Here is a 13,613-nt window from a genome sequence, read left to right on the forward strand (position 1 = left end):
TAAGAAAAAGAAGAGTAATTACTACACTTTCCTCAGTTCAACATGTTTCTGTTTTTCAATGTGATAAAGAAATGCTGTTCTAGTAAATGAAGAACGGCTCTTTGGGCTTAAACTGTAAGAAATAAACGTGCTTATATTCCAGACCATCCTGTAATTGGAGGAAAGTTTTTTTGTAAACCACAGAAATTGCCCCATATTTATTATTGATTTTATTGTGGACACGTTCTTAAAAAAACAGATATTCCTGTAGTACTTTTCTGCCATTTAACTGATTATCTATTATTTTATTACTACAGTATGAATGGCTCTAGGTGAGATCTTTATCAGCATGACAAGTTGTAAAATTTATAAATATAAAAGTCCAAAATTTATCCTTCCCTTTATCCAGAGCCAGAGTATTTGCCAGGCTGATTGTGGCCCCTGGGCCTTATGTTGGACACCCCTGGTCTAGATATAACTGTCACCGCTTCATCTTCATTTTATCTTTTTTTTTGGTCAATTTTTCCACTAAGTTTCTTCAGATGAACCAAGGGAATGTCCAAGTTCATGTGACTGATGCCCAAAAGGTTTCATCCCATCTGTTTATTTTCATGATCACTTTGTCTCCCAACAAAAAACGGCCCACTGTCCTTTTGCAAATATTTGCATGTCTGTGTTTCACCACGATATAAATAGCAGCACGGGCAATCGCAAACATTTGTTGAGGCACCTGCCACAGTATCGTGGCCATCTGGTCCTCCAATTCTCCTAGCATGACATATGTGCATTAAACCTGAAATGGTTATTGTTTTTTTTTTTCCTTTTTTTTCCTTTGGCGACTGGAAGAAGATGGATTGGCCACAGACCGTTCTAGGTTGGCTGGAGTCAAAAATGAGACTCGAGACTTTTTACATCTGAGTGAGGCTGCGTTTTCAGCATGTGCATGTTTGATGTCTTGAAAGGGGAAAAGAAGGGGGTGGATATAAATGGATATCTTTTTTCAGGGTGAAGTGTGTGTGTGTGTGTGTGTGTGTGTGTGTGTGTGTGTGTGTGTGTGTGTGTGTGTGTGTGTGTGTGTGTGTGTCCCACTGTCAGGTAGATTCTCAGATGGCCACTCCTTCAGCTGACCCCTGCCTCGCCCTGGCTGATGCCCAGCTGGCATCAGCAGCTGAGCAAACTGGGCCATGCCGGCCGTCAGGGACAAGCCAAGAGAAGAGATTTGTGGACAAGGTGATCACATTACTTCTGTTACCACTCTGTCACACTCATCTGCCCCTTCTGCATCTCCTTCTTTACAGCGTGGCTCATTTTAAGTGTGTTTTAGGGCTGATATCTTAGATGTTGATGTCGCTGTATGCAAGTCACATCTACTTCAAATCCAGTTTAATCAGTTTGGGAAATTGGGTGTTGACATTAGCTGCAAACTGACAGCTACAGTAGATCAGCTTAATTCAATTCAAAACACTAGCATGTTTAATGCTGCTTCTAAAGTTCTCTGAGGCATTCCAGTGATATAATGTTGCACTCTGGGACAGTTTATGGGCCTTTTTTTTTTTTTTAGAAAAAGGTTAAAATCTAAGCAGCTGCTAAGTCTTTCTTAGCCTTTTAAAACTCCATGTCATAATGCAGTGGAGATGATTTTTTTAGACCTTGACAGCTTGTTGTGCAGTTTCACTAATTATTCCGAGTGGAAAGTAAGCTATGCATCATTTGGCACAATGCTAGAATTGGCAAAACTATGGCAAACAATACAGTTATTTGGGGGGGGAAATGCACAAGTCTGAAACTCTTGCTAATTTTGTCGCTAATCAACGTGTTATAATCAGAGGATATCCACCTGTAGATGCTAAAATCAATCACGATCAGTTCAAAAGATGGCATTCATCATGCTTCAATCTGCAAAAAGATTGTGATCAATGGAAATGCTTTCCACTGTATCACTACAGAAATAAAATACAATAAAACTTGTTAGCACACACGTCACACTGCATGTGCACACTGTATTTATTTGCATTTGGGCAGCATAATAAACTGTGAAGGCAAACCACATCCTATTAGCAGTGGACAATACAGTGCCGTATCTGAGTATGTGCTGCTTCTTCAGCTACATATTAGCTTTAATTCTTAAATTTAGAGGTCCACAGCGTAACCTAACAAATGCACACACAGACTAGACACTTGAGCTGAAACTGCAGCGAACACAATTACAGCACTCTTAACGAACCCTGGATTTTCTTCACTTTCCAAAGCGGGGTGTGGTTTACATGAGAAGGCATTTAGATAAGGATGAGAACAAGTTCATTAGCAGAGTTAGCTAGCTAACACACACCATTCCCAATTAGCCTAGAGGAGAGCAAGCGGGAGAGAATCGAGAGAGACGGAGTCAGATTCCTATCACAGGCAGTCCATGAAAATGAATAGAATAGCATGACACGCTATCTGGCAAATCAGCGGCTGATTGCGAAACACCCGTGACGAGAAATGAACACGAGACAGAAGATCAGTGTGCAGATTTGCTTAAGGACATACTTGTAGAGATGAGGGGAGAGAAAGGGAACTCGCTGGGTGTTCCACATCAGAGACCCAGCACTCTGAACAACAGAGAAGAGCCAGCTATCAGATTAATAGTGAGTCATTCAGTACGCTTCTCTGCTGTTCCAGACAGAAAGACAATCAGAGAACAGGGGCCAATCGTGGACAGCACTTGACATGAGTTACTAAAGTGGAGATGAAATGCAGGGACAAAAAAAAAGAAAGAAAAAAGTTCAATTACAGGATGTAGATTGTAAAGGCTTTTGTTGTTACTCAGCAAAAGGGAAATGGTATGGAGGTGCTTCAATAGAATCACCAAAGCAGGTGGGCATGTTCCGAGTTAGCCCACCTCATTAAAAGGCTTCACTCTCTTTTTATGTAATGGCCATTACACGTCCTATTCAGATGCACACGCGCAGTGATTAAAAATTATCTGTTGGTGATCATAATCACAGCTGCTTAAACTTAAGCCAAAGAATAACAAAGAACTTTTGAATGCTCAACTATCTGAACATTTACAAAGAGATTAAAGGGGAGACAGTCTACAAACTAAATAAATTTGCTTTTAATCGCTTCCAACAGGAAGTCATGTCATTTCGAATGTCCCTATCTGATTGTCTGATTCCCCCTCTTTATTCAAATTATAACATGCCCATCTGACTTTTCCAGCACAATGGGAAAAATTAAAAAGGGAAATGACCTTTCATGGCAGCCATGATGAAAGAGTGAATGGCATTATTATGCGCCAAGATTAATTTCGGTCTACTCCACAGTGCCCATTGAGAAAACACACGAGGGGGGCACGGGTGCCTTAGTCGCTCATTAATTGGTAGGTGTATCATAGAGATGTCAAAAACAAGATGATTATAAACCGATGACCCGGCTGCGAAGCGCACACAATACGCTACAATATGAAAGCTTGTTTGCTTAAAGTTGGGTGCAGCCAGGTGCTAAGTGTCATTTTTCCGGCAGCAATACAGCAGAGATTGGGCCACAAGTGTCCAAGTCCTCTGATAAGTTGGAACCACTCATGCTGCGGTTTAGCAAAACATGAAATGGGCATCATGTCTCACATCACTTCCCCTGCAGTTCAGCTGTCCTCGCTGTATGCAAAGAGAAAGTTTACTTCAAGTCCCCCTCCTCTCCCTCCCCACTGCCTGTCCAGCAGTGTGTTTCTGAGCCTCTAATTCTCATTCTGATGGCTAAGTAGAAGGGGGAAAGCATAATTACAGTCAGTCATACATCCAGTCATGCTACATCCATCCCTCCTTTTCAAAGCAGTATTTTTAAGCTCAGCATTTCTTGCCAAAAAAGGGGGCCTTTTTTTTCCCTCTGCATGTGATGCCTTCTTTTTGTCATGGCCCCCATAGTTCTGAGCTGACCCCCTCAGCCCTGTCTCCTGACTGATCACAGTGATGGTTTATTACTGTCGTCCCGGCGCTCTTATCTTTAGCCAGCAATGCTCATTTCCTTCCCCAGATTTAAATGCAAATGTGAAATTTAATGATAAATGCATTATCTGATAGGTGCGATAACACTGATTCACTGTCAGTATAAAATACACACCCCGGGGGGCTTCGAGCTAGCAAGCACAACTTGCCCAAATCCACTTTTTTCTCCCGCTCTCCCTTTCTTTTCTCTCCCCCCCCCCCAAAAACGCATGTACCTGCAATAAATTCTTGAGGTCATTTTATGCATTAAAAGGAATCACATTTTGTGTGTTCAGCAGTGCGGGCGCAGGCTATTGCTGAGCAGTAATTGCCGTGCAACTATCTTGTTCAATGTATTATCCATCATTTTGATGAAGTTACTTTTACTAAAAGGGCAAACAAGATAAAAAAAAAAAGTGTTGTAAACTCTTCAAAAGCTGCGTCTGCATTGCATTATTCAGTTCTTTAAAAAAAATGTCTTTAAGGAAGCAGTTGTCGACAATTTAATTTACTGTTAACCGAATGGTGGCTTCACGTACATTTCAAGCGAGCAGCAGACTTCTGACACGATTGTGTAGCTATATAGTTACTATACAAGGCAATCATTTTTAGAAACAATAATATTTTATCCCCTTTATCACCTTCCCTCGAACTACACCGCATGCCTTTCAGTTACTCAACAATAACTTTATCAAATGACCCCCGAAAGCCTGTCTTGTAAAGTAATACTCATGCTTTTCTTACTTGGACCATCCCATTCCTCTGGCCCCATGGCAGCGTGCCTGCTCTTCTCCCCCTGCCCATCCATCTCCGACTCTCCTGCCTCTCGATTGCCATCTTCCTCTCCTGTAAGTAAAAGAGGGAAAAAAGCACTTTAAGTCCCACAATGCACACAAGACCCAAAGTGAACAGCACTCTCTCCAAATTTAATGTTTGGACACGTAATTTAATGAATCGTTGCATTATGCAGACTTTGGTTTTTTAACATCTTCTCCCTGTACCAGTTAAGTGTCACAATGTGACGTGTGTGTTTCCGTGTATGATTTTGTAAAAGTGCATTCACCACATGCAGCTGCACACTTTTATGTAAAAAGGAGTTCCCGTGAGTGCTTGCAGGAACAGGAGGAAGCCCAATGGAACAGGAAGGAAAGCAATGTGTGGGAGAGAGGTGGCTATTTATTACCGTTTGATCTATTGTGGAGGGAGCTAGAATGTGTGTTATAGGATGTAGGGGCTGATTTACAGTCCCAAGGCTCACACAGACCATGCTAAGGGATATTTGGGTATCTCTCTCCAGGATGTAAGTGCTTAAAGACCTTGTTTTACAAAAAAAAGAAAAAGACTAGACGCTCTCACTGTAGACGCACTTACTGTAAAAGAAAATCTATTTTTGCATGTCTACGGTAAGCACAGTTTGTACTCAAAAGTTTATAGGCACATAAATCAGAGCTTAGTAGGTGCCCCAAGTGTGGTGCTCTAAATAAATCCAATGTGGCTGACACAGTGGTTGGTGTCTCTTCAGACTCGGGCAGGTAAGAGCAAACCTGCTTGGGGCTGATGGTTTGTGGAGGTACATTCCTCTCACTTTTGTCACCCCATCTTTTTCATTCCTTTGATGTTTTAAACCCAACAGTGAATGGTCAAGGACAGGCCTGGATTGCTCCAGTGGCTTACTACACGCCACCACAAGGGAAAAACAGGGGCGGGAGAGGGCATGTAGATTTAAATACAAATATATGACGACAGGACAACCTATACCTTATGCAGCAAACCTAAATATGAATATATTGTAACCACACCTGCCTCTGTTCTTCGCCCCCCACAGTTCCCAAAAAAACACATTTCTGAGTCTTAGTTATCAACCTTCAAGTGACAACTGCCACAGGACACACACTACGTCACTCCAGCGCCGGCCATCCTCAGTCGGGTTAATCTCCAGATCAAGCACATACTCTGTGCTTGTTTAGCTTTTTTCCCCTTTTTTTGACGTGGCTCACTTCAAAGAGAGCGGCAAACATTGCCAAAAGGATGTCAGCTTTCTATCTCCCACTAAAATAGAAGATGTGTGCACGAAGAAAAAAAAGCGATACTGTAGGGAAGTCTGCAGAAATGTCCTACTTACAGTACATGAGGTCATTATGACCCACTTTTGCTTATGCAAGTGTCTGCTTGGGCTGGCAATTTCTTCCCCCTGCTCCTCCTCTCTCCCAGTATATTATCACGGAGCCCACTCAACTAAATTCCCCCACTATTTATTGTTGGGCCTGGAGAACCTCTTTAGCATACCAGGCTCGTATTATGACGAGGATAACAAAGGCGTATATCAACAGTTCCTTCCAATGGAGCGCAGTTTGAAGAAAAAAAAAAAAAAGCTGGTGAGATAACATTAAAGGCACTACCTTGATCTCAGGCGAACATGTTAAGCCCTGTAACGAAACGTATTGGAAGTGTTTAATTACAGCCCGGGAAATGAAGCTACAAGATGATTCCTTAATTAAGCAGTGATTAAGGATTTTCTGCCTTCTATCTAACACAGTTTGCAGTGCATTTTAAACACAATCGCCCAGGCAACCTCACAGGGAACAATGTCACAGGGCTTTGATGAAGTTTCCTGCACAAATGTCACTAGGAAGAAAAAAAAAGGCGAGCAGAGGAAGCAGTGCTGGAGCAGCACTCCTTTGCTTACAGTACAGTCAGTGAGATAAAACCTGGAATACAGAGAAATGTCGAGATCCCCCCCCCCCCCGCCCCGGATTTTAAAACAACATGGAAATGGATTGATTGAGGTGCTCCATTTCATTCACCGAAGTCCAATCTGAGTAATCGAGCCTCTGCTTTGTTTCATCATTTGAATTGAAACCCCTCTGCAGTCTTATCAAAGGGGACAGATTGTCAATGATCATCCTCTACATTATCGCCTAGATCATAATTTACATCTGGCTTAGGTTCCTTTCCCCGCACGCTCAGATGGATATACTTGAGGCTGAGTGAGAGAAAGCTGAGGAGAACAGAAGGGACGGGGAGGGCTGGGGAGGAGAGGCGGCCTGCTGGGTTCTGGGTTGGCGGGCATGCGAGAGGAGCCAGTGAGCTGTTAAAATCAGCTCTATCGCTGCTCTATCAAAGGACAGCTCTCTAGCCAAATCGCAGTCACATGCAGCGTGCCACACATTCAGGTCAATAAGCTTATAGGCGATTTACACAAACAATTCCTCGAGCAAGGTAGCAACAAAGTCATATTGGCTTTTTCCCTCCCTTTTAGCATTGTCTCTGCCGAGGAAGCCCTTGAAAATGTCAATCTCTCGCATGCGACTTTAAGGAGCTCAGGGCACTCTAATCCTGACCACTGAGTCCTGAGACAGGTTGCAATTTCTGCAAGATGGTGTATAAGTATTTTTAAGTATTCCTATGGGATTGCAGAGTTCTATAGGTTACCAAATCCCGGGCTCGATGACTTTAACCCAGTGTTGCATTTCTAAACCCATCACATGCTTCCTGGTGTTGGAGCTTGGCGATGATTTTCAAAATGTAATATCAGGAGGGCTATGCCTGCCCCCGTCAGCATCGTTGATATTGCATATTTGGCTGCTGATGCAGATTGCGTCACATATACAGATAAAGTCAATTCAAGGAAGCAACCTTTTTCACCAAAGTCAAGCATAGCTGTAAGACTTCTCTGCTATCTGAAAAATAGGTCTGAATTGCATGCAATTTGTGGCAGGCAGAGCACTCCAATGGAGGGAGGCTATTAGTGAAATGCCTTGCCACTGTCTCTTTAAATGCCAATAAATTCCCATCATTACAGAATCTGGCAGTTTTCCTCCCTGTCTGCAGCCTGGGTCTTTATCTCGCTCTGCCTCAGTCTCTGAGCATGTAGATCTGGCCCAGTTAGATTGTCATACTTAACAAACATTAATGATTAATTTCCTCCACTGAGTCAAATGGGGCTAAAGGGATGACTCGATTCATCTTATCGCACCACAAATTAGCATTTCCCCATATTCTCCAGCATCAACTGTGCATTAAAATTCCACATTTACCATTCTGGGCACTGGCAGCTGTGGTGAAAGAGCCAAGGAGATCTTCCTCCCGTGTTGCTGGAGATTCAGATTACTTCTGTGTCGCACAAAGAATAATTAATTGTGCCACTTTCTCCTTGTTACTGTACATCTGTGGCTGCCGCAAGTCAAATTACTCACCGAGAGGTTATTCGAAAGTTCAAGGTGTATTTTTTTTTTTTAATTATTTACCGTGTTAAGTCCTTTGCTTTCACTTTTCACTTCAACTGTGATAGAATATTTCTGCCCCCATTGTTTCTGTAATTCGAGGAGAACGGCACAAAAGAGTGCAAATTTTCACGTTTAACTTGATGTATCTTGACACCCGCAACAACCTCAGAAACGAACTGAAAAAAAAAAAAACAACCCTCGTGTAATGTAACTTCAAGAAAAGCTGTTTTACGTCGAGGAAATGAGACACGTGAAATGACATGTAAATTTACTGTCAGTGCTAAGTAAGGAAGTCATTTGTCATCAGACAAACACTTGGAACGCTCAGAGGGAACAGCTTGTGGCAACACCCTGTGCTGAACTTCACAGATAGCCAACAATAAAAGAGGGGGTGAAACAGCAAGGTGAAATTTCACAATTTCAGTAAAAAAAGATGCCACTCAGCGTATATAAAAAAAAGGTATCTTTCTCACAATTATGGAGCCAGGTGTGTCAAGAGAGTATAAATCTTTTCTGTGGGAGCGAGCGTGTTCATCTGTGGGGTTCTTCACAAGCACAGCTCCATAAATGTGAAACTGACCGAGCAGGAGAGGTTGTTTGAGGTAAAAATTCTTGTTTAATAGCAAGGGAAAGCCAAGGTTATTTCTTTAGATGTGTGCCTTTCCCCCTTCCTCATAGAAGTCTTGAAAGGGAGGCAGACCCCCTCTAAAATGCCATGTATATTAAAAACAGTGTTCAATCTCTCTGGGGTGCTACTATTCCACCAAGCTTGTTCATTTTCAGAGACATTATTCTGAGCTGAACTGACAGGGGGCTGCTCATACCTGTAACCGTATATCCACACGATTCAGGGCTGCCCATTACTGACGATCATGACGCATTATGCGAGGGATTAAATTGTGTAGCTGGTCAAAATAGGTCTAACTTGAGTACTTCATGTGCAGCTGGATAGTCCCATCAGTGATAAAGCACTGTATTTTAATTCTTGATCACTGAATTGTGTATCCAAAATAAAACATTAACTTGCAGAGTATTGAATGAAGCTGTCTAATAGAGGCATTGGATTGGAGTAATTACCTGGGATGATGTGAAACACATGTTCTTGATATACAAATTTAGCTTTATTTTAATAGATTCTGTCTGTTTGAACTTTTTTTTGACTCCAAAAACAAAATAATAAAATCACTCCTTCCTTTGTTAAACTGGACATGTGCGACCACTGGTGAGGCCTAACAAAAGGACAATGCTGTGTTTAAATGGGTCATAAGTCAGAGGGCTTAGGAAGCACTGATGCAGGACTAATCATTTCTACTGTTTGTCTGAAGAAGAAAAAAAAAGATGATCCTAAAAGCATTTTTGTCATTTCTGTTGCCAATGTCAAGCTAACAGGCCCTTGTGTGTGTGTGTGTGTGTGTGTGTGTGTGTGTGTGTGTGTGTGTGTGTGTGTGTGTGTGAGTGAGAGAGAGAGAGAGAGAGAGATGCCAACAGCACCTTACAAGCTAAATCAATGAAAGGGCCAAAACCCAGTGAGAGCCACAGCACTATTAACTAAACAGGTCAGGGAGTCAACCGTCACCTAATTTTGAGGTTCCTGAGCCTCAGACCAAGATGGGACGTCAAGGTGCTCCACGCACTTATCTGGGGAGTCCCTTTTCTGCAAGGGTAAGGCAAATGGCTGAGTCTTTGGTGGCATTCAACTTCTTGACCTTTGCGCCTTTAAGCGGCTTTGCTACTTCACCGCACTCTGATCAAAGTTAATAAGTGCTTCATATGTTAATGAAAATTGGTACTCCTCTTTGTGTTCCTACAGCTTTTTAATACCTATTATAGACTGAAACTTTTAATGGAGGTTTTAGGTCCCCCTGACAAGCCCATTTCAGAGAGTGACTACACAGATACAAGGCTAAGCTAAGACCAGAGAGTCACTGCTCAGTGGAGGAACCTTACACGGGAGACCTTATTCTCCGGGAAGCAGCAGAAGATAAAGGCCATGGGATGAGTGGCTGCTTTAAAACCCACGTTCAAGTCCGCATAGGGCTAATTACAGCACGCCATCACATTTGAGAGGGTTTAGTTAATCAAGGGGGGGGCTCTCTTTTGCCTCCTATAGTCGAGGAATAACACACTTAAACCATTTAATGCCGCCAGGATTGCGTCCCGTTTAATTCAAGGCAGTTTCACATAAGTGGGGTAAATTTAAGCCACTCTGACATTAGTTTTAAACAGATCTAATTGAGGAAGGGATCATGGGAAAGTGGCTACACCTGATGATTGCACACAACTTGGCACTAGGAGAAAAGAAATTTGGATAGTACATCATTTGGGTCTTATGAGGCAATGGGAGACTTTGCTATCTCAGCTTACAGTAGCTAAGTCATACAAAAAAAAATCGGACTAGTAAGGCTCGTGCATGACAAGGAACAGATTAGAAGTGCTCAGGGAAAGTACTATTTGACATTATGGATTGGTATTTTGTGTTGTCTTTATTCATAAACAGGGAAAGGAGATTTGAGCCCCGGCTCCTTAAACAAAGGGAATACCAAATGGCACTGACAAGGTTCTTTGAAAATTTTCAGAAGTTGTACTACTTTTTTTTTTCTTGTAACCACCAATACGCGCCATCTATTTCATAGCTGCTGGGTTATTAGAAGTATATGCCTCGCACTTTGAAGTTTGAGTGGGGACACATTACGGAGGAGACAAAGGGTGAAGCGGCCGAGGCGTCTCTGGTAATTGCAATTTCTGAACAATTGCGCCGTTCAACTTTTCCCGGAGAACAAAAGGAAAACATTATTGATACGATTACCGGGGCATAGCCTACCTGAAACATGAAAGATTTATTTTTTTTCCTTCAATAATGTAATCCCACGAGGCACATCAGTTTAGAAGTGTGGAGAAATAATTCTAAACAAATTTCCCTTTGAAAGGAGGGCGAGGAGGCAGACATTCAAAGCATCGGTTCTTCATTAAAAAGTCAAATTTACGGCATCCGAGCGTCAGTAAGAGCGGGGACACCTGGGGTAGCGAACGCCACGCAACCGGAGGCTAGGAAGAGGCGGCGGCGGTGGGGTTGGGGGTGGAGGTTCTGGGCTGGGTTGCGGTGGTTGGGGAGAGGCGGGACAGGTCTGTCATCTTCACACTGTAACCTGAAGCAGGCCACAAATTAGCTCCTGTGATGGCACGGTGTGACCGAAATGAAACAAACACACAAAGAAGCAGTCTAATTGAATTGGAGTTCAAAGAGGACTCGGGCGCATTTGGCGACGCTGAGGCGCTTTATAGTGCTGGACCTCCGAGCAGTAGCAGGTGCTGCTGAGTGTTCACAGAGCTTTAGCGCCGGCTCAAAGGGAAGCGCTACGCTCTCCAGTGCATTGGTGCACCGTAGCACACCTTCACAGCACTATCACAGAGGGAGAGCCAGTGTTGCTGGTGCCATCTCCATCTCAGATCAAACCACTGCTCTTGGGTGGATTGCTGGGGATCAAATATCAAAAATGGATAGTCTCAACTCCAGGCAGTGATGCGGGAGAAATTCTCAGACGGACACAAGTTCTGCCAGGTTTGATTTGAACATGTTGAGGAATTTTATTAGACACAATTGGCAGGAGTTTAACTTACTTTTTGATGCTCAGCATTGGGGCGGGCACAGCGTATTGTCCCATATTAGGCGTTTAAAAAAAGGAAAAGATGGCTGAACGCTGCATGAGGAAGCCCGCCTGTGAAGTTTCGGTTTTGGCCGAGTGCGGGACGCTCACCTTTGTTGCAGAAGTACTCCATGTCTTCGCAGCTTATGTTCTCAGTCTCAAACTCGGCGGTGAAGTTCTCCTCCACCGAAAACTCATCTTTGGCCAGGAGCTCATTCTCCTCGGAGACGCACTCCTCCTCCTCTTCCTCCAGGCCATCCTCCAGAGGACCTGAGGGAACAGGCACACATATGTACACAGAGACACACACACAGACACACAAGGGAGATGTTCAGCAATTTCATCACACCCTTCAGGCTTTCAAGAATCAAAATCTTGTCTCTCCTTGTTTCCGGTGCTGCAATAATACAAATTCAAAGCACTGCGCAACATTGCGTGGTCTAAGCGCCGTATGCATACATGTTCAGAGATTCGTACAGGCTAAAGATAAAGCCACCCCAATAAACACTATTATTTTACCACCGTGCTTCACATCAGTGTTTCCATTATTCCTATTGAAAAAAATCCCCTTGAGACTTTTTTTTTCCAGAAAAACAAGCTGACATGCAGCCAAGGTGAGCGCTGATGTTAATCCCGCTACCTGCAAAACAAAACCTCACACAGATGGAGAGAGGGAAGGAGAGAAGGGGGGCAAGAAAAAAAAGTTCCTTTGCAGACTTTTCACACAGGCATCAGCATGGGAGGAGGAAAGAAAATACTTTTATTAATTTGTTAGCCTTATCACAGGGTACAATGTTGATTTTCCATTTACATTCCATGCCTCCGGGTAATACACCAGTGCAATCTTAAAGGAGACACTTTTCCGTGTGATTAATTTTTTCCCCCCTCTGTGCAATATTATTTCTTTAAATCTAAATGATTTCAGAGGTTTTTTTTTTTTTTGCTTGTAGCTGTACATCTCTTTTGGTATTTGCATATTACCATTTTGCTTCAATCAAGGGTGTTGATGGAATTACTGTACTGCCACCTGAATTGTATTAGTTCTGAAAACATCTCACCCGGCATTTGAATGTTATTAAGATAATACGCATCGCGCACACCTCTCTCCTTTTTCTGCCAAAACATGCCCGCAAAGTCCCCGCATGACATACCAAAAGCGAAAAAGACTGGGGGAGCCCTTCTGGTTTAAGTTTAGTTTAATATTTGAGATGATGCACTCTGAGAAAAACCTGCATAAGCCCCATGAAAAAAAACCCAAAAAACACTCCTTGCTCCTTCTCGAGTCGTGTATAAAGTGAACAATCATGTCGAAAGTGCTGCTGTCACTGCCAGCTAGATGAGGATGCTGTCTCTGTTTCTGCCTCTCGTGCATCCACCTAGAGCTCAAACAGAGCGCACTTACATCCTCTCCACACCTTTCAGTCTGTTTGTTCTATTGTAGCAGGAGCGAGCCCCCTCAGCTTTAATAAAGCAATAATTTCACTTCAGAAAGTGGGGCTGGTGTGCCTCTCCTGTTTCTCTTTCTTCTTGCGACGAGTCTCACAAAAGACCCCCCTGATGTCCACAAACTGCTTGCTCTTTTCATTAGTCTTATAAATTACTCCTTTGTAGAAGCCAACATCTGCAGGAGCCCCGGACATGAAAAGAATTAGCACACGGATCTCTAATAGACACTGCAGAGGCAGAGTGCCGCTTTTAAATTAGGATACAGTTTTATGATCTTATCTGATGCCTTCTGCTGATTCGCTGAGGAGTGAAGTGAGGCGTGAAGTGACTCGATGAGTCTACCATCACTTAAGATG

General features: G+C 43.0%; 1 protein-coding gene across 1 annotated transcript in view; it reads right to left on the bottom strand.

Annotated features, from left to right (window-relative positions):
* zfpm2a (zinc finger protein, FOG family member 2a) overlaps positions 1 to 12,629 on the bottom strand; it is an 89,702-nt gene extending 77,073 nt beyond the window's left edge. Inside the window, exons 1-3 of the mRNA XM_085366806.1 lie at positions 12,623 to 12,629; positions 11,923 to 12,081; positions 4,686 to 4,787 (exon numbers count right to left, since the gene is read on the bottom strand). Of these exons, the coding sequence (XP_085222932.1) occupies positions 4,686 to 4,787; positions 11,923 to 12,081; positions 12,623 to 12,629 (268 nt within the window). The remainder of the gene's footprint in view (positions 1 to 4,685; positions 4,788 to 11,922; positions 12,082 to 12,622) is intronic.
* Positions 12,630 to 13,613: the final 984 nt, after the last annotated feature.

Source organism: Diplotaxodon limnothrissa, linkage group LG11, assembly GCF_057381915.1.
Source record: "Diplotaxodon limnothrissa isolate DT_005_m linkage group LG11, D_limnothrissa_male_GT1.1, whole genome shotgun sequence".
NCBI classification, from domain to species: domain Eukaryota; kingdom Metazoa; phylum Chordata; class Actinopteri; order Cichliformes; family Cichlidae; genus Diplotaxodon; species Diplotaxodon limnothrissa.